Genomic DNA, 19,874 nt, shown 5'->3' on the forward strand with positions numbered 1-19,874 from the left:
TTGGATTTTCTTATAAAGAAAAAGAAATTAATTTAATAAATTAATTTAAAAACATAAAACCTCAGAAACACTTATACAAGTGTCCGTAGCTGAATAGGGTAGGCCTATGCTATTCTACTTTAACGTAGGGCTTGGCGATTGGGAGAAAATCAAACATCACAATATTTTTGATCAAATATGTCAATATTGATATTGCAACATTATTGTAGGATTGACAATTGGTGCTTTTCACAAAATATTTACACAATGAGATTTGTGATAAATAATCATCAGTAATGTGGATACAATGATTAAGTGGTGTCTAACCTGACTCCAGTTAATTAATTCCCGCGCCTTCTTATATTGGACTTAGGTTCACCAGAACACAAGGATCAACCAGAGACGATGAGTTTAGCCAAGTTTACGGAGTCCAGCGTAAAAGTTACAACACAGCTGTGGGTTCACAAACAGAGACTAAGTTTCCCTAGCAACAGACATAAAGTCAAGGCTCGGTCCACCAAGTTGTCTTCTGAAGTGAGCCCCGATCTATTCTCTCCCTTAAGCTTTTATCCTCCCCTCACAGGGGGGTGTCTTCTTGTTTCTAGGCACATACACACGTCAGGGTTGGGGCCTCTGTGTGGTGCAACTTCCTCTTCTGTTCTCGTAACGTTAACTGTCTATCCTGTTTTTCTGCTTCTCTGTCTGGTTCCCAATGCACTTTTATACCATATGAGGCTTAAACTAACTTCCTCTTCCTCAATGACTGCACGCAGCTCTTTTGCCATGAGCACAAAACCGTTTTAACTATCAATATTCTACAGTGGGTAAAGGCAAATAATAAAACAGCTAGTTGCTCTGCTAAGTTCAGAAAATGACTTCACTTAATTGTAACGCAGCCTTTAAAAGCAGGAAAAGACAACCCTTTTGTCATATTACGATATCACGTTATCTAAAATCTAAGACGATATCTAGTCTCATATCACGATATCGATTTATATTGACGTATTGCCCAACCCTATTTTAACATGGGCAATAATGGCGGTACTTAGAGAGCCTATTAATACTTTATTCTTCAAATGACATTACTGTTCTTCCTCTTTATAATTTACTTGCCAAAATGTCATCAAATAAAAACAATAAGAACCTTTTCCTTCTATTTCCTTCATTATAACATTCATATCTCAGCGCTCGGGGTGCAGGTGAGGTCATCCATAGTAAAATAACAAATGCACTTGTGGCTCTGTGAGAACCTTTGTGTGATAACGTTGTGTGTGTGTGTGTGTGTGTGTGTGTGTGTGTGTGTGTGTGTGTGTGTGTGTGTGTGTGTGTGTCACGTTGTGCTGCAGCGCTGTTTGCCGATGAGCTGCTGAAGCACGAGCAGGAGCTGGAGCAGGCGAGGCTCAACGAGGCCCGCAAGATCTCGGTGGTCAACGTCAACCCGACCAACATCAGGCCGCACAGCGACACACCCGAGATCCGCAAATACAAGAAACGCTTCAACTCGGAGATCCTGTGTGCGGCTCTCTGGGGTGAGACGGTCACACAAACACACCTTACATTTTTGTGATCGTTTTTTTTTTTTATATATATATATATTAGAAAAGATTGAAATGTTACATTTACAGTCACATTTACTTTGAACGTACACAGCGCAAACTACAGTACGACACTCAATACATGGCTCATGAGAGATAAAAGCGAGATGGTGAAGGAGACGAAAGATAGCAGTTACTGTGTCAATATTAGCTAGTAAGTATTAAGCATTACACATAAAAAATAAATAAATAATAGGGTTGAGCGGTATCCAAATTTTGATACCGTCAAACCTCCTCCCTATTTTATTACCGTAGCGGTATTACCGTGACTAATTAAAAATGATGACGTAAGGCTCAGACGGCGTCACCAAACTGTTGGCTTGTGCGCCGTTCAGAAACTGAATACCAAACACTAATACTGAAACAACAATACCATAACAACAACTTACAAAAAAACTACTTTCTCCTCCACACTGTCACGTGATGACAACCACACATAATTACATACATAGTATTGCATATTTAATCATTGTCTCCTATATAAGTGCATTGCATTTTTTTTAATGACGGTATTGAAACGGATACCGTTGTTATTTTTTAAGACCCCGCGGTATACCGTATTACTTCCCAACCCTAATAAATAAACACCCACAAATCTACATTTAGGTCAGAATTTTCTACAATTCAGTTTCTTTAGCCTGTCACTTTATCTACAGATTTACCTATGAAGACGACACGAACATCATCAATAAATCAGATATCTTAATTGATGCATAAGTTGATGTATTGTTCCTGCATTAAGTCATGCATAAGATACTATTAATCAGTGTACATTACTGGTAGTACTACATGAATGAAGGCATGCTTAAAGTCATTCAATAGTTCATGATAATTCATGTATTCAAGTGTTTTTCTATTTCTTATAATGCTTTTTATACTTTTTTTTTCTTCCCCTATTCTATCTCTGTTTAATATGAGTTTTGGAGCTTCTGTAACAAGGGAATTTCCCCCAGTGTGGGATCAATAAAGTCTGTCTAATCTGATCTTAAACACCGTGTGTGTGTGTGTGTGTGTGTGTGTGTGTGTGTGTGTGTGTGTGTGTGTGTGTGTGTGTGTGTGTGTGTGTGTGTGTGTGTGTGTGTGTGTGTGTGTGTGTGTGTGTGTGTGTGCAGGGGTGAATCTGCTGGTGGGGACGGAGAACGGCCTGATGTTGCTGGATCGAAGCGGTCAAGGCAAAGTTTACAACCTGATCAATCGGCGACGCTTCCAACAAATGGAAGTCCTGGAGGGACTCAACGTCCTGGTCACCATCTCAGGTTTGGATGCCTCCTGAAGCACTGCTGGAATGTAACTAAGTACATTTACTCAAGTTTTTAACTTAATTTGATGTATGTATTTGAGTATTTCCATGTTCTGCTAACTTTCTACTTGTACGCCTACATCTCAGAGGTAAATATTGTACTCTTTACGCCACTACATTTGTCAGACAGCTTCAGTTACTTTTCAGATGACAGTTTTTCACTCCAATCCTGTCCAGTGAAAACCACGTACCTCCAGATGTAGCTGCTGATGATAGCTGCCTGTCCCCTGAACACACTGTAAAAAAAACATCTCCTCACTATCTGATAGCTGCCTGTCCCCTGAACACACTAAAAAACATCTCCTCACTCTCTGCTAGCTGCCTGTCCCCTGAACACACTGTTAAAAACATCTCCTCACTATCTGCTAGCTGCCTGTCCCCTGAACACACTGTTAAAAACATCTCCTCACTATCTGCTAGCTGCCTGTCCCCTGAACACACTGTAAAAAACATCTCTTCACTATCTGCTAGCTGCCTGTTCCCTGAACACACTGTAAAAAAACATCTCCTCGCTATCTGCCTGTCCCCTGAACACACTGTTAAAAACATCTCTTCACTATCTGCTAGCTGCCTGTTCCCTGAACACACTGTAAAAAAACATCTCCTCACTATCTGCTAGCTGCCTGTCCCCTGAACACACTGTAAAAAAATGCGGTCTCTGTAGACAGCCCAGGCTCCACAAACGCCAACAACAAAAAACTGCGCCAACCTGCACCACGAACCATAACAAACAGTGTTCCAGCCAATAACTGACAAGAAGGAGCTGGTTGAGCCATCACTGCAGCAGCGTAAGCACGTAGGCTACTTCCACAGTGCGTATTCATGAGGAGATATTTGCTGTATGTGTCAAAAAATGTTATAGCCTAAAAAACGCGTCACATCACTTAGAGCACCTTTAACCTTTATTTAACCAGGTAGGCCGTTGAGAACAGGTTCTCATTTGCAACGGCGACTTGGCCAAGAAAAGCATAATAGTGCAAGACAACATACAGTTTCACATTCAATTTAGTACAACAAAACCGAATACAATAGGCTACATAAAGTGCAGATAAAATAAGCATTACAAAGCCGGTGCAAAGTGAGGTGTAATGCGAAAGTGATATGGTAATAACACGATATACATCTATAACACTGCTGAAATGTAGTGAAGAGCCATACAAAACAAATGAAAAACAGTTAGTGCAAAAATTATGATCTAGTTAGTGGTTTTGATCAGTTATGATGCAATATATATGAATAGACAGTCTATATAAATACTGAAATGTATTGAAGAGTCAATATACAGTAAGTGCAAATAGTGGTCTAGTTAGTGATATAGCTCAGTAGTAACACAGTGAAGCGGAATAGACAGTCTATATAAATGTTGAATGTAGAAAAGAGTCATATACAGTTGTGTGACGACAAAAGGTTGGAGGAATGACAGTTGAGTATACCAGGGTGATGCTACAAACATATGATGATCTTATAGAATATGATGCGTTGCTCTAGATAAAGCTACCCAACAGCATGCATTTAACAAGGAGTTAAAATGAGCACAACCTAAAACATCTACAGCAGGAAAATGCAACATACACAATAATGCAGCAGGAATATTAATTTAGAAACAACAAATAGAAGAGGAAAACAGCCGTGTTTTCAGCTTTGTGACGATGCATTTTTCCAGCTGATCCAAGAGGCTTTTTTAAAGACTTTATATAGCTTTAAGAAGTAGGACAATTTTGTCATCCTTCAGTTTATCACAAACATTCAACACCAACATATGATTCAACACCGATATGGGGTTTTCACCAGACAGGAAGGGGAGGAAAAACCGTCATCTGAAAAGTAACTAAAGCTGTCAGACAAATGTAGTGGAGTAAAAAGTACAATATTTACCTCCTGAGATGTGGAGGGGGTACAGGTATAAAGCTGCATAATACTCAAGAAAAAAGTATATAAATACAGTACTTGAGTAAATGTACTTGGCTACATTCCACCACTGATGTCTGAAATGTGAAACCTGAACATGAAAATATATTTACATGTAAGGAGAATGTAATTTCTCTGAATTGTAATGTTTTTTTTTCCTTAACCAGGGAAGAAGAACAAGCTGCGTGTTTACTACCTGTCCTGGCTGAGGAACAGGATATTACACAACGACCCTGAAGTGGAAAAGAAACAGGGTTGGATCACTGTTGGGGAGCTGGAGGGCTGCGTGCACTACAAAGTCGGTACGAAAACTCATTTATGTGGGTTGTGAGGACACACAAACGTGTGAACACACCAACATTGTGGGGACTCGCCTTCAATTTGGGGACAAAAAGCTGAAGTTAGCCGTTAAATTTAAGGGTTACGATTTTTTAGAGGGGGTTAAAGCTCTAGCGCGTAACTTTTTGATATTAATGAACGTCCGTTACATTCAAGCCGTTGCCAAATGAGTTGCTACAAAGCTAATTAAGACTATCAGCTCCACACAACTCTCTCTGGATCTCTCAGTAGGACTGTGTTCAGAAGATTGTGGCGTCCGGTGACTTTCCCGCGCAGAAACTCGAGTAAAGATAATGACCTCAATCATGTTATTTTAATCCTCCGTGTCCTCCTTGGCTACTAGCAACTGTGTGGAGGAGGAGGAAGAGGAGGAAGGCTTGTATCATGTGGACACACTGACAGTTTAGTTGTCATTTCTTAGAATTCCTCATGGCGGAGACAGAAACTACTCACTATAGCTTTAAGATTGATTTCCTCTTTGAATCTTTTGATTATTTGGGTGAATATATATTAATCCTGGGTAGCCCTAGTCTGGCTATCACCAGACCAAGCTCAATCTTATAAGATTGAACATTAGTCTGGGGAGTCTGCTCTGTATTTTCTACTGCACAAGTGGCGTGATCAACGGGCATAGTTCAAATGACTCTGTACGCAATTGGATAGTTCTTCAACCAATCAGAGCAACGATCCGGGTGACGTAGCAGCGACAGCGGCACCAATGGGCTGCTGCGCTTCGGTGGCCGCCATGTTGAATGTAAACAGGAAGCTGCTTGGTCACTTCTCCATCATCATCGTGTTAAACCCGCCAATAGTGCGCCAGGTGGATAAGCCAGTTTGTGATTGGTTCCCGCAAATTTGTAACAGAAGCAGGATAGATAAACGTGCAGGTTTCCACCCTGAGCTGCAGGGAGAAATCAAACCGCCGGCAGATCGGGCTGAGTTTACCCAGTCTAGGGTAACCCGGATGTTGCTATGTAAATGATTCCAAATTGAAATTTTGAAACTGAATTTGACCAATTGGATTTGACTGATGAGTAATCAGTGGCTGTTGAAATTCAAATACTTGTGTCTCTCATTCGCTTCCATATTTATCACTGTATTGGTGCAACGTATCTGACTGTTTTTACTGCTCTCCTCTCCTCCCACAGTGAAGTACGAGAGGATTAAATTTCTGGTGATTGCTCTGAAGAACGCAGTGGAGATCTACGCCTGGGCGCCTAAACCTTACCACAAGTTTATGGCCTTCAAGGTAAGATGCGTCAGGATGCGCCTGACGTGTTAAAGAGTTGGGTAAAATTGGATTAAAGACCTAATGGTTATTTATCCTCAGGACACAGCCTCACTGAGATACAGGATCTCTTTTACAAAAGGAGCCTGGCAAAGAAAAAAACCAATGGTTTAGAAAAATATGTAAATAAATCAAGTCAACCGGCCGGTAAACCAGCAAGTAAAGTAATAATTGCAAGCGTGATTTTTGAATCAGAAAGGCGTTTATTGCCAAGTAAGCAACACTTAGAAGGAATTTTCCTTGGTTGTTGGTGCATACATTTTAAATATTAATATAAATAATATATATATATTAATAAATATAAACAATAAATATACAAACAAATATGTTCATATAGATGTAAGCGTGGAAAAAGTTACAAAACCGGCAAAAAAAGCAACAAATGTCAAAAACACTTTTTTTTTTTTAAATGGAAAACTTTGACGTTACATTGCAGCCCGGTTCACGACTGCCAGTTACAGCTACTCGTTCAATACTGGACCAGTTTCATAGATTTTTGATCTTTTTTTTTTAGATTTGATTAGTCAATTAGACACAAGTCTATCTACGACGTTCCTCTTCTGGGATTGTTCAGCTGGAAATTCCCCCGGATGTCCCTCGTTTTTTGGCCAGATGTCCGTCCCCTTCCTCTGTCTCTGTGTTGGCGTTCTAACCTCCGGTGGATTTGTGAGGACTATGGTTAACTGCTCCTCAGATCTCTGCAGGGTAAATCCAGACAGCTAGCTAGACTATCTGTCCAATCTGAGTTTACTGTTACACGACCAGTGGTGGTTTTAGACCATTTCAAATGGAGGGGCCAGTCTGGGGCCACATGCAATTTTAGGGTTTACCAAATAGTTTAAGGACAAGTGTTAACATACCACCAACTCTTCATTGGTTTGGTTTTACAAAAGACTAACAATACACATATAACTATAAACTCAAGAATACTTATTCAGTGTTAACCTACATTTTATTTATCACTGCACATGAATAATTTCCCCTATTTGGGGATAAAGATGGCGTTATATATAAACTTTATTTCAGACCCAGGGGGATGCATATCACAAAATGTATGAAAATAATTGCCACAGTTAGGGAGGCCAGAGGGGGGGTCGAGGCTTGATATTACGGGGGCACTGGCCATCCTTGGACCCCCCCCTAGAACCGCCACTGTGCACAACTAAAACTACTTTTGAACGTACACATGTTCCACCAAAACAAGTTCCTTCCAGAGGCTATTTTGCAGAGGCGCCGTCGTTGTGTCCGGAGCTAAGACGATTGTGATTGGTTTATAGAAATGCCAATAAACCAGAGCACTTTTTTCTCCAAACCCGGAAGGCAGTGTGGACTAGCCAGACCCTCCTCCGCAGCGCCAGGTCTGGCAATGCGAGGCTAATCCGTCCCTTTCTCTTTCTCTTCAGTCGTTCACCGACCTGCAGCATCGCCCCCAGCTGGTTGACCTGACTGTGGAGGAGGGACAGAGGTTAAAGGTCATCTACGGCTCCAGCGTTGGCTTCCACGTCATCGATGTGGACTCTGGAAACCCCTACGACATCTACATCCCCTCACATGTTAGTCCCTGTGTGTGTGTGAATGATGTCCTGCTGTGTTTAACATCATCTGAACATATTCCTTTATTTATTTATAATTGTTTTTACATTAATTGCATTTGATTGCATGAATGTTTAAATTGAGTGTTTGAAAGATCCAGGGTTGTCCTTACCATTATAAGGCTTAGGCGCAGCACCTAAGTCGAATGAATGTGAAATCATTGTGAGCATCAAAACTAGTCTATATCCACCACGTTCCACTTCCGGGATTGCTCCGAATGTCCGTCCCCTTCCTCTTTCTTTGTGTTGGCGTTCTAACCTCCGGTGGATTTGTGAGGACTATGGTTAACTGCTCCTCAGATCTCTGCAGGGTAAATCCAGACAACTAGCTAGACTATCTGTCCAATCTGAGTTTACTGTTGCACGACTAAAATAGCGTTTGAACGTACACATGTTCCACCAAAAGAAGTTTCTTCCAGAGGCTATTTAGCAGAGTTTAAAGGGGTGATAGAATGATTATATAGAGTATTTCACACTGTTCCTTATGGTCTCCTAATGGGGTATGTAACATTGTTAGGCTAGTTAGCTTCATTTTTGGTCGTAATTCGAGTATATTTACAGTTTGAATTTCGTCACGCCAGTTATACCACATCTAACGAAATGTCTTATAAAGCTAACAACGGTGTCCGATTTCAAGTTAATGAATATTTGTGAATTCCAGAGGAATTCTAAGAAGAGGCTAGCTATAGCTAGCCTCTTCTAGCTATAGCTCCATCCAGCCGCAGGCTCTATGAATGAGGTCTCGTGGACAAGAGGCGATCGTTTGTTTAAATAACTCAACACATTATAGTTACACACATTATAAGATTAACTGGAACCTGTGGTAAGAGATTGCTGGTGTAACAAGCTCTCTGACGGCGCTCTCACTCACACACACCTGGCATTAGGAAGAGGGGAGCTGCAGGCCCTGGAGCTCTGTCAGAGCACCAGCATTTAGTAGTCCATTAGCCAAAAACCGGTGACTTTGCGCGGGTATGGAGTGCTGTGGGCTGCCAGTCGTAACGGAGCTCAATCGAGCTCAGAGCAGGCCGGGGTCTGTGAAGGAAGGCAGGCCGGGCAGCGAGGCAACAACACAGGCAGCACCGGCGCTGAACTCCGACACACAGTCGGACAAAATTTGCAATTAGCCATCCATTTTCGTAAAACGGCCCATATTTGAGCTTTACATAGTTGATTTCTCGCATTAAAAAGTTTCAGAAGTGAATTTTGTAATGGAATAGCAGAGATCTGCGCGACCTAGATTCAGAAGACTACCTGATCTCAGGTCAGTTGTGTAGCCATGGATGTAAATGTTGGGGCGTGACTCTTCTCTTAAGATTCTGGATTTTGAGATGCTTGCGTAAGCAACCGGCTTTGTTGAGATTCGCCCGTTTTCAGCGGCAGTTTAAAAATATGAGATTTTCATAGTAAAGGGTTGTCAGTGGGACTTTGAGCTTCTATGTATGTCCTATTTACCCACCGAACTGTCGTCATTCAACAATGACGGGGTAAAATCAGTTTTGCATTCTATCACCCCTTTAAAGAAATGCCAACAAACCAGAGCACGTTTTTTCTCCCATCTCAGAATGCTGTGTGGACTAGCCAGACCCTCCTCCGCAGTGCTGTGGAGGAAGGTCTGGCAAAGCGAGACTCCATCAAAACTAACTAAGGGCGCTTTCACACCTATAGTTCGTAGACTCGGTGTGATTTGGGGGTATTGAAGTTGCAACATTGCTGCAATTTTTCATTTTTGGCGGGCTTTACACCAATCACGACCGCTGAGGCGGGCTTTACTTGACGACGATAGCGCAGCGACGGCGAGCAGCTTTTTGTTTACATTCAACATGACGGCCACCAAAGCGCAGCGTCACCCAGATCATTGGTCCTGATTGGTTGAAGGACTATCCAATGGCGCCCAGAGGCATTTGAGCGGCGTCCGTGGTGACGCCCCTTTTGGAAATGAACTGTCAATGAACAACCAACCTGATAATCGGCCGTTGGACAGTCTGGCGAGGTCGGTGACTCGAGTCTGTTCGGTGTGTCCCGTGCCGTCGTCAGTCCGGGGGGCTGTCGGCGTTCATTTTGGCCGACCTGACATGTTCAGTCTGAGGCAGGGCAGTCGGGACTCACCTGGAAATGGCGAGCGGAATGAGCGTGACTAGAGTCTCTCAAAATCTGAGGAAAATCTTTTAAACTTTGTTGATCTGAAATGAAGACAGATTCAGCAACTGCATCATGGCCTATTTATCTCTTAAAATGTTTTCAAAAACACGTTTTTTCGGTGAACTATTTTAGTCCAATATGAGATCGTATTCTGAACGAGCCGCCATGACAGTCTGGCTTTGAATTTCCGGAGAACACAAACCCACGTGACGCGTTCGTCCAATCAGCTGCCGGTTTTAATTTTTTAGGCATCAATACAAATTAGCGCCGCATGCTGCTATGGAGACGTATTACGTCTCGTCTCTTCGGTGTGTTCTGAGAAACTTTTTTGACCAACTCGGGGAGACCGATCAGTCAGATGGTCAAAAAACAAAAAAGTCTCTTTATTAGTCTCCCTAAGGAGAAATTTGTTTTGGACAGAGAGAAATTGCTGCAAGAGTAACATAGACACACATCAAACAAGGGTTAAAACAATTAGACATTGAACATGTATGCTACTCAAGCTTTGCAAAATTACAAGTTACCATTTTCTAAAAAGGCAGTTAATAAAAAATAGAAGAAAAAAAATGTATCCATTTGAAAATATAAATATAATAATAATAGTAAATCCTTCATTCCTATCCATACATACATTCAGTCACACATTTACATTAATAGAATTCGTGGTCATACATTCATTGCTGCTCATTTATGAGCTTAACTGGTGTGTCTGGTTGGTGTGTAACTGCCATAAATCTTCCACAAACCTATAAAAATACACTGAGATCACGTTGTGTAATTCAATGAATGAAAGAGTGAGAGAATGGGAGACACGAAATAAGGAATGTGTGACTGAGCAAATGTGAATTAGTGAATGGATGAAAGGAACAGCTGAGTGAATGAGCGGTGTAGTGAGTGAATCTGTGTCCCCCCCCCTCTTAACACTGCTCTGGTTACAGTAAGAGATGGACATGGGGGGGGGGAAAGGAGACGGTAACCACAGCAACCGCCTCACATTGCTTTTGGCAGGCCATGAGTCACACGCTGTGCACATGTGTGTGTTTCCATGGCCATGAGTGCGTGGCTGAGGAGCGGGAGACTCTATTGTTGCAGCAGTTTCTTCTTCTTCTTCTCTCGGGGTGGGGACAGTGGGGTTAGCGGCAGGGGGGGTCCAGACCTCCCTGTAGGCTCACGACAGCTCCTAATCCCCCTGCCCCCCCCCCCACCACCCCCCCTCCAACCCCCTTCCTCCCGTGTGTCGCCCCGGCAGATTCAGGGTCAGGTGACCCCGCACGCCATCGTGGTTCTGCCCAAGACGGACGGCATGGAGATGCTGCTGTGCTACGAGGACGAAGGCGTCTACGTCAACACCTACGGACGCATCACCAAAGACGTGGTGCTGCAGTGGGGCGAGATGCCCACCTCCGTCGGTACGTCAACCAATCAGCTCGCTTCTCCTTGACACCCCCCCTTGACTTCTAAACCTCTATAAGCGGTCTCAGCAGATTATCTTTTCACCCCCTTCTCCCTCACTACTGTCTACCACTCCTCCGTTCAAAGCAACACCTCCACTCTCTCCTCCTGCCTTCTGCTTTCACCTCCACCTTTTGAACAAGAAGCCGAGACTGTTGTCTCACCTGTTCCTGTTACCCTGGGATACAACAGGTTTTTGGGGGAGGTTGAACAAGACTTGTTCAACTGTTATTTGGTTTACGTGATCGAAAACATACAGTAGGAGCCAAAATCTTCCATGTGAAACTGGTAGCTCTGCTGCTTCATGCTAACACTTTCATATACCCCTGACTGCAGACCCGCAGACCTCAATGTGGGCGGAGTTAAACGTTTAACCCCACCCACTCTCCAACGTTGTTCACAGGCAAGCTAACGTTAGTTTAAGAACCTCAAAATAATACTTGAAAATAACCGTTAACATATATAACAGCTGTTACGTCAGTTCTACTTAACTTGTGCTCATTTAAAATACAATCACTCAATATGTGTCTTTATTGTTATTACTGTAAAGTCTTAATGTAGCTGTAGCCTGCTTTTCCCATTAAGTTTGACTTAATGTTATTTTAAAATAAATATAGGGCACTAGTTTTAGTTATCTGTGATTGCTTGATTGCTAACGTTAGCTCAAAACCATAGACAGTATATTGTAGGCTACTTGTCGCAAAGTGACGCCTGCGCAATTCACATCTGCACTCGACTCACATCAGGTAGTGACAGCGGGGTTAAACGTTTAACTCCGCCCACATTGATGTCTGCGGGTCTGCAGTCAGGGGCTTCTCAACACTTTCACACCTCAGTATGAACCTGCTTGGGGCTTTTATTTTGTTGATTTGAGCGGTGCACGTTTCGAAACAAATTGAGACTGGGCGACATATTTTAAGATAGGAAAAAGGTGCGCTCATCACTGGAAGTGACAAAAGTGTCACACACTCTGGGCCCGATCTTGCACCCGGCACAAAGCCCGACGCAAGTATCTTTTGCTATTTTAAGACCGTCCAGCACCCGGCGTGCTGGTCTTACAGGGAGGTGTGTTCAGGTGCATTCTGGGCGTGCTGGTCTTACAGGGAGGTGTGTTCAGGTGCATTCTGGGCGTATTGCTAACTTGAGGCAGCGGGAAGTGATTGCGCCATTGACCAACAAAAACCTGGTCTGAAGTCAATAACGCAGAATTTCGTTGTTATTTTAACAGCATTAGTAAAATGCTTCTAGGCTCGTGCACAGCGCGCACACACTATGCTTGTTACACACACAGGGACACACAGCACACACACATGCAGAAGATTATAAATAAAAATATTATGGTGCAAATCCTCCATCATAACAGCAATGCTCCAAGGTCCAAACGCGCCTGGCTTTTAAAGGGAATGGGAGATGATCTCTGATTGGTTGATTGCATGTTACGCCCAAAACACACCTCTGATTAATGAAGACACTAAGTACAACCCTTTAGGACCAGGCGCCCGGCACACAGACCCTTTTTTCCACCGTCAAACTAGCAAAAGTGGGTTTGGACACGCCCTAAACGCCGGCGCCAGGCGCTTCACACCGTAGATCATTAAGATAGGGCCCTCTGGCTCCATATGCATTCTCTATTTTGTTTTGAGGCCGTTTCGGTCCTCAGGCCTTCTTCGATCTCAGTTTGTTGTTTGAAGAAGGCCTGAGGGCCGAAACATCTGCAAAATAAAATAGAGAAATGGAATAGGAGTGTTTCGACACTTTTTTTTTTTTCTATGTTCACCTGGGGGAAATATTGTCAATATCAGTGGGATAAATGGCCACATCAATTTATGCATTTTTAAGCAAATTAAGGTTCAGCGCAACATTCCGTGTTGTTTGATTGTTACGTTCCACACCAGGATAGAAAATCAAATCAAAACACAGATGAAGGCAAACAACTTAAAACAATCAGCTGCAGGAACAGACCGCCTCAGCCTGTTTTTAACTCTCTTGTGCAAGAAAAAGTGTGAGCTACGAGTTTTACATAAGGGATAACGATTACAATTTTAAAAAATAACAAACTGAGGGGGGGAAAAGATGTTATCGTGGAGCACTGCAGCGTAACGATTTCTATCGGAGACACATGGAGGGTTTTGGTGTCAATGTCGTCATCACTTAACAGGTGAGGTGACCAAAGCGTAACAACCCAAAAACTGAATGTATCTCTTTAATGTCAAGTGTTGAATATCCATCTGCTGCATGAGATGACAACAACACGTCCCACAGAGCATTACCCCCCCCCCCCACCAACTCACACACACGCACTCAGCGTCTTTTACTTTGGACACTTTCCTTTTTGTATAAACAGTATATTGTTTGGCGTAAATGCTTGTGTGTTGTCTGTCTGCCGTGTTGCCTTGTGTCCTCCTTGTTCTGTACGTGACTGTGAAATATTTCAAAAATATTCTTGCATTCATCCTTGATCGCATGGGCTCGAAAAAAAAAAATGACAAAGACAACAAACAACATTTTGTGAGATTCAGCAGAGTACAAGTCAAAGTTTTGCAGCGCATCTAAACCCATCTAAATAGTCAAACCGCATGAAGGGGTAAAACCTTCGAGCACATCAAGGATGGATCTCGGATCTTATGATCCGAGTCGATCGAAAGCGTCTTTCAGTGTCTTCCCGTTTCGGCCTCCGATCTCTGATTCTCAGATGTGGGCCGTGCGATTACCCTGACTGATTAAACATGTATGAAGGTGCTTGTGTGTTCTGCGTGTGGACATCGTCTCCTGTTAACATGTCTGTGTGTATTTTACTTGTCAGACCAGAGTTTCTCACAGCCAAGCCCTCCCCCCTCCTCCTCTCCCCCGCCCCGGACAGCGTTGCAGCGGGTTTTTTTTTTATACCGAACATCAGCTGCTGGTCGCATAACAGAGCCAAAAAGACCTTTCCCTGGATTTTGTTTTCTGCGACAGAGGAAGCTGGACCCTCTCTGCTGACCCCTTTCCAAGGTGTCTCTATTGGCTTTTTCACGAGCCATATTCAGCGGCAACACGAGATGGCCTCCGCCGCCGAGTTTCTAAAATAAATTGACTCAACGCTTGTGGTCTTCTTGCCGATGAGAGAAAGCACATTTATTGAGTCGTTTGCTCTCCTTTTCCGTGTTAGGAAGCCGATAATGAGAACCGAACATAGCCCGCTTCAGATTAGAAGAGTTTCCCATTAGTGGAAGGATTGTATTGTGCAGCTACAGAAAAGCAGTTTGTCTCTCAAGCTTTTGCAAGCAAGCAATTGTATCCACTTCAACATCAACTTCATTTGTGTCCCCGATTGGATGTGCAGCAGGTATAAAACACATTAAAAAAAAACACAAAAATATACATACGACATATACACAACAGTCAGAAGTGTGGGGGGGGGACAACAGCAGACACTGGAACACAGCCATAAGGATGTAAGAAGACAATATAATCTGCTGCGGCTCAAGTTCAGACCACCAGCGTCAGTCAATTGGGTTTAAATATTTCATTTAAAATGAAACCCTGACATCACTGTCAACGGAAACCCCCAAAAGCATCCTAGCACACCGTGCTGCGTTACCTATCGCTCTGACGCCACGAGAAGAGTTCAGAGGTCGTGATGGTTGAATCCGTCAGAAACTGCTGCAATAATCTCCTCCCGGAGGCGAGGCAGAGGAGCCTCCATGTGTGACTGGCTTGGGTGTGAGACTGGTGCTGAGTCTTCTCCTGTCCAATCCCCCCTCTGTGTGTGTGTGGGTGTGTGTGTGTGTGTTTGTGGGTGGGTGGGTCTATGTCTGCGTGTGCGGGTCTGTGTCTGGGTGTGTGTGTCTGTGCGTGCGTTCCTGTGTTTGTGTGTGTATCTGTGTCTGCCTATGCATGTCGGTCTGTGCACTGGTGTGTGCGTGTGTGTCTGCCTTCCTGTGTGTGTCTGTGCAACTGTGCATGCACTCGTGTTTGCCTGTGTGTGCATCTGTGTCTGCCTGTCTGTCTGTCTGTCTGTCTGTCTGTCTGTCTGTCTGTGTCTGTGCATGCACTCGTGTGTTTGTGTGTGCATCTTTGTTTGTGTGTGTGTCTGCCTGTGTGTGTGTGTCGGTGCGTGTTCTCATGTGTGTGTCGGTGCATGCTCGTGTGTGTGTGTGTGTGTGTGTGTGTGTGTGTGTGTGTGTGTGTGTGTGTGTGTGTGTGTGTGTGTGTGTGTGTGTGTGTGCCCTCTCCTGTCCCTGCAGCCTACATCCACTCCAACCAGATCATGGGCTGGGGAGAGAAGGCCATTGAGATCCGCTCCGTGGAGACGGGACACCTCGACGGAGTTTTCATGCACAAGCGAGCTCAGCGACTGAAGTTCCTGTCGGAGAGGAACGACAAGGTGAGTCCGACAACACCTGCACGTTTGTGTCACTCTGCCCGACTTTGATCTCATCATACTTCATACATCCTTCTATAACTACGATGAACTCTGGACCACGTCCGAAGAATCCTTCTGATGGTTTTTGGCGTTGGCTCTTACTTACAGAACTTCCTGAATCTCGTCGTCTCTTCAGTTAGACATTTTCATTTTTTGGTCTTTAAATCACACATCTTCTTCTTCACTGTCAGATGTAGGGCTGCTCCCTCTTAGTCGATTAGTCGACTAATCGGTCATTTTGGTCTTAGTCAACTTAGATTTCTTTAGTCCATTAGTCATGTTTGATGCTTTTTTTTCATGCTGAATGACTGATTTCCAAGAAATGTACGAGCACATCTCTGGTAAACACAAGAATTAAAGTGGTGCTTTTGCACGACTCTTTGCGGAGAAACTCCTATTTACAGATCTGTTGATTAAATCAACTAATCGATTAGTTGATACAATTGAATGAGTGTTAGTCGACTAAGAATTTCTTCAATCGAGCACAGCCCTAGTCGGATGTTTATTTTCTTATGCTTTCGTGCCAGCCGCGTGATAGAAACGTCATCGACACGCCAACTCGCTTGCTGTGAATTCGTCGTCCAAATAGTCAGTAGGGCTGTGCTCGATTTGAAGAAATTCTTAGTCGACTAACGCTCATTCAATTGTATCGACTAATCGATTAGTTGATTTAATCGACAGATCTGTAAATCTGAGTTTCTCCGCAAAGAGTCCTGCAAAAGCACCACTTTAATTCTTGGGTTTACCAGAGATGTGCTCGTACGTTTCTTGGAAATAAGTCATTCAGCATGAAAAAAAAGCATCAAACATGACTAATGGACTAAAGAAATCAAAGTTGACTAAGACCAAAACAACCGATTAGTCGACTAATCGACTAAGAGGGAGCATCCCTAATAGTCAGTGTTTTCCTTTATGTTGATTTACATTGATTACATTTCTGCCCCCCACGGTATCAGAAATAGGGGTATAGAGGTAATAGGGGCATTGTTAGAGTGCATGTCAGAGAACGTTTGTATATGAGGTGCATTATTTACATGCTGAAGTAGTGACACTGCATTAAGATAATGTAATTAATATTGGGTTTATTGTTATTTGCTACAGAATGCTTATAGCCTATATGTCAAGATCAAAGTTGGCCTATATAGTAACTAAAAAAATCCAGTTCAATCCAGTGGTGTAGTCTAGGTTTTTGTAATGAGTATACTGTCATTTCTTCCCTCCCAGCATTAGACTCGCCCATCCCAGAGCGACAACCCCGTGTTTTTTTTTTATAACTTTACCGTGTAAAACATCAGCCTCATCTGGCTCATTTCCTGTAGTTTCTGTAACGTTAAACGTCTGCTGCAGAGTCACCTGAATCTGCAGTATGAATCAGCAACAGGCTTACCAAAACACTGAGAGAGTGTAGTTTAAATTAGCTTTCGTTTCATGTATCTAGCTACTTTAGTGATTCACATTTTGTCCATTTCAAATTTGTGCAGTGTTGTTGTTCCTAGGCGACTCGGCAACACGGACCGTGAATTTATGAACGTAAGTGAGAAAGTTCTCTCCCAAATCGTAACGGTAACGTAGCGGTATCCTGGCGTTTTTTGTAAGTGGGTATAATGAAATCCTTGACCTTTCCTAGTGGGTATACTCCGTTAAAAATTACATTACATTATATTATTAGCTGACGCTTTTATCCATAGCGACTTACAATTGTTACATATCAGAGGCCGCACGCCTCTGGAGCAACTAGGGGTTAAGTGTCTTGCTCAGGGACACATTGGCCCAATCCCAAAGTGAGCCCTCAGGACTAAAGACTCACAGACTTAATTGATCTCAGGTGCTAAGTGAGTGAATGTGTGAGGCCACATGGGCTCAAATAGGTATAAATGGGATTGGGACAGCACTTCCCACGAGATCACATGTTACCTTGGCGACGTTTAATAAAAAAGATGTCGCTGGAATTTTCATTTTAAGTTTGTTACTTTCCACACGGCCAAGGCACAGGAGACGGCTGCGTGATTCCAAATTATTTCAAGCTGGAAAACAGGTTGGTCCGTGGCCGTGTGTCATGCTGTTGTTTACCTTTGTAATTTCCGGATTTCCATACGGTCTCCGCGGTAAACGTCACAACGCGTTGAACTGTGGGTAATTCCCTTTGGTGAAGTCTGCATCGATGCAGACTCACGGAAAGGGCTCGGTAAGTGTCTACTCAAACCCTTTGAAATTCGACATTGGGACAACCCTAAGCCTTTACGAATTTCGCGAGAACGCGCACCAAAGTCCATGAATCTGTGAGTCCGGACTTTGGGATTGGGCCATTGGTTGATGTAGCGCTGTGGGAATCGAACCCGGGTCTTCCACACCAAAGGCATGTGACCTATCCACTGCGCCATCACCACCGCCTACCTGCATATCATGTAGACTACACCACTGGTTCAATCACAACTGAAAATATGCCTCTTTGTATGTGTGAATAGTTGGGACCTGCCCCCACTGCTAAAGGAAACGCTGTATAGAATAGGCTAACGCTGTCTCCTTTTCCTGCAGGTTTTCTTCGCCTCGGTGCGTTCTGGAGGCAGCAGTCAAGTCTTCTTCATGACCCTCAACAGAAGCTCCATGATGAACTGGTAACCTTTCCCCTTTTCGACCCACAAGCCTCCTCTTCTTCACTCTGATCATCGCCCGAAATCAGGAGAGAGGGACGACAGGAGGACAGTGTGTGTATGTGTGTGTGTGTGTGTATACCATATATGTGTGTGTGTGTTTGTGGAGGAAATCAACGAGCTGCTGAACGGACGGTTGAGCGAGCGGAAGGATGAGCACAGATGGCGTCCGCGCCTGCTGAGGAAAGGTGACTCCACACGCTTGACGGCGGCCGACGCCTTTCCCCCATTCTCTGTGGACGGTTGGATTTGGGGCAGGATGGTCATTCTCGGAGGGTTTCGATCCAGACTTTAGGACACCGACATCACGCCGAGTAGCCTTTTGACTTCTCCCGTTTGATCGGACGGGGAGCTGCGGAGAAGTTCTCTGTGTAGCAACATTCATGATTTCCTACCGGGTGTTCACACTGCGAGTACGATTCGCCGTTCGACTCGGCTTTTTTGGCGCTGAATCCAGTCGGGCGTGTTTCACTGCGCTGTGTTGTAGTGAGTAAACATTACTGCTAGGTGAGGTAGCATCAAGTCAGTCTGGACCGAACCAAAATCACTTCAGTACGTCCACACTAAGCCGGCTGAAGTTTTCCCCGCCAGTTTGGTGTATTTCTCTCCCAAATATTTTAGCTCATTGAAAACAAAGTACATAAATCGATAAACTCGTAACTACTAACCAAATGTTTTAGTGTAGACGAGCAGGAATGAGCTTTTGGAGAACAACATCAGCCTTCCCAGACACAGTCGCTGCCGACTAGAAGATACCGAGACGACCAATAAAGTCTCCTTTGCAATCTGTGATTTTTGGATCATTTTAGAAGACAATCGTGAGAGAAACTTGGTGAAATCTTTGGTAGTGAATCCAGACAATGGTCCTACACCAACAATGAAGTACCACCCACATCTTAAAAACCAATATACAGCATGAAAGGACACCGAAAACTGATAATCGATTAGTTGATTTAATCGACAGATCTGTAAATCTGAGTTTCTCCGCAAAGAGTCACGCAAAAGCACCACTTTAATTCTTGTGTTTACCAGAGATGTGCTTGTACGTTTCTTGGAAATCAGTCATTCAGCATGAAAAAAAAGCATCAAACATGACTAATGGACTAAAGAGATCTAAGTTGACTAAGACCAAAACGACCGATTAGTCGACTAATCGACTAAGAGGGAGCAGCCCTAGTAATGCTACAGCTGAAAACATTTCCTCAAAGTCACATGTCACACAT

General features: G+C 43.5%; 1 protein-coding gene across 4 annotated transcripts in view; it reads left to right on the top strand.

The window, feature by feature from the left end:
• tnikb (TRAF2 and NCK interacting kinase b) overlaps nt 1-18,841 on the top strand; it is a 93,969-nt gene extending 75,128 nt beyond the window's left edge. For all 4 annotated transcript variants that reach the window (XM_028569089.1, XM_028569090.1, XM_028569091.1 and 1 more), the window contains 8 exons: nt 1,326-1,508; nt 2,687-2,830; nt 4,950-5,084; nt 6,270-6,370; nt 7,813-7,962; nt 11,393-11,552; nt 15,822-15,961; nt 18,536-18,841. In XM_028569089.1, the coding sequence (XP_028424890.1) occupies nt 1,326-1,508; nt 2,687-2,830; nt 4,950-5,084; nt 6,270-6,370; nt 7,813-7,962; nt 11,393-11,552; nt 15,822-15,961; nt 18,536-18,619 (1,097 nt within the window). In that variant the 3' untranslated portion in view covers nt 18,620-18,841. The remainder of the gene's footprint in view (nt 1-1,325; nt 1,509-2,686; nt 2,831-4,949; nt 5,085-6,269; nt 6,371-7,812; nt 7,963-11,392; nt 11,553-15,821; nt 15,962-18,535) is intronic.
• The last annotated feature ends 1,033 nt before the right edge of the window (nt 18,842-19,874 follow it).

The sequence above is a fragment of the Perca flavescens genome, chromosome 22 (genome assembly GCF_004354835.1).
Source record: "Perca flavescens isolate YP-PL-M2 chromosome 22, PFLA_1.0, whole genome shotgun sequence".
In the NCBI taxonomy this organism is placed as follows: Eukaryota; Metazoa; Chordata; class Actinopteri; order Perciformes; family Percidae; genus Perca; species Perca flavescens.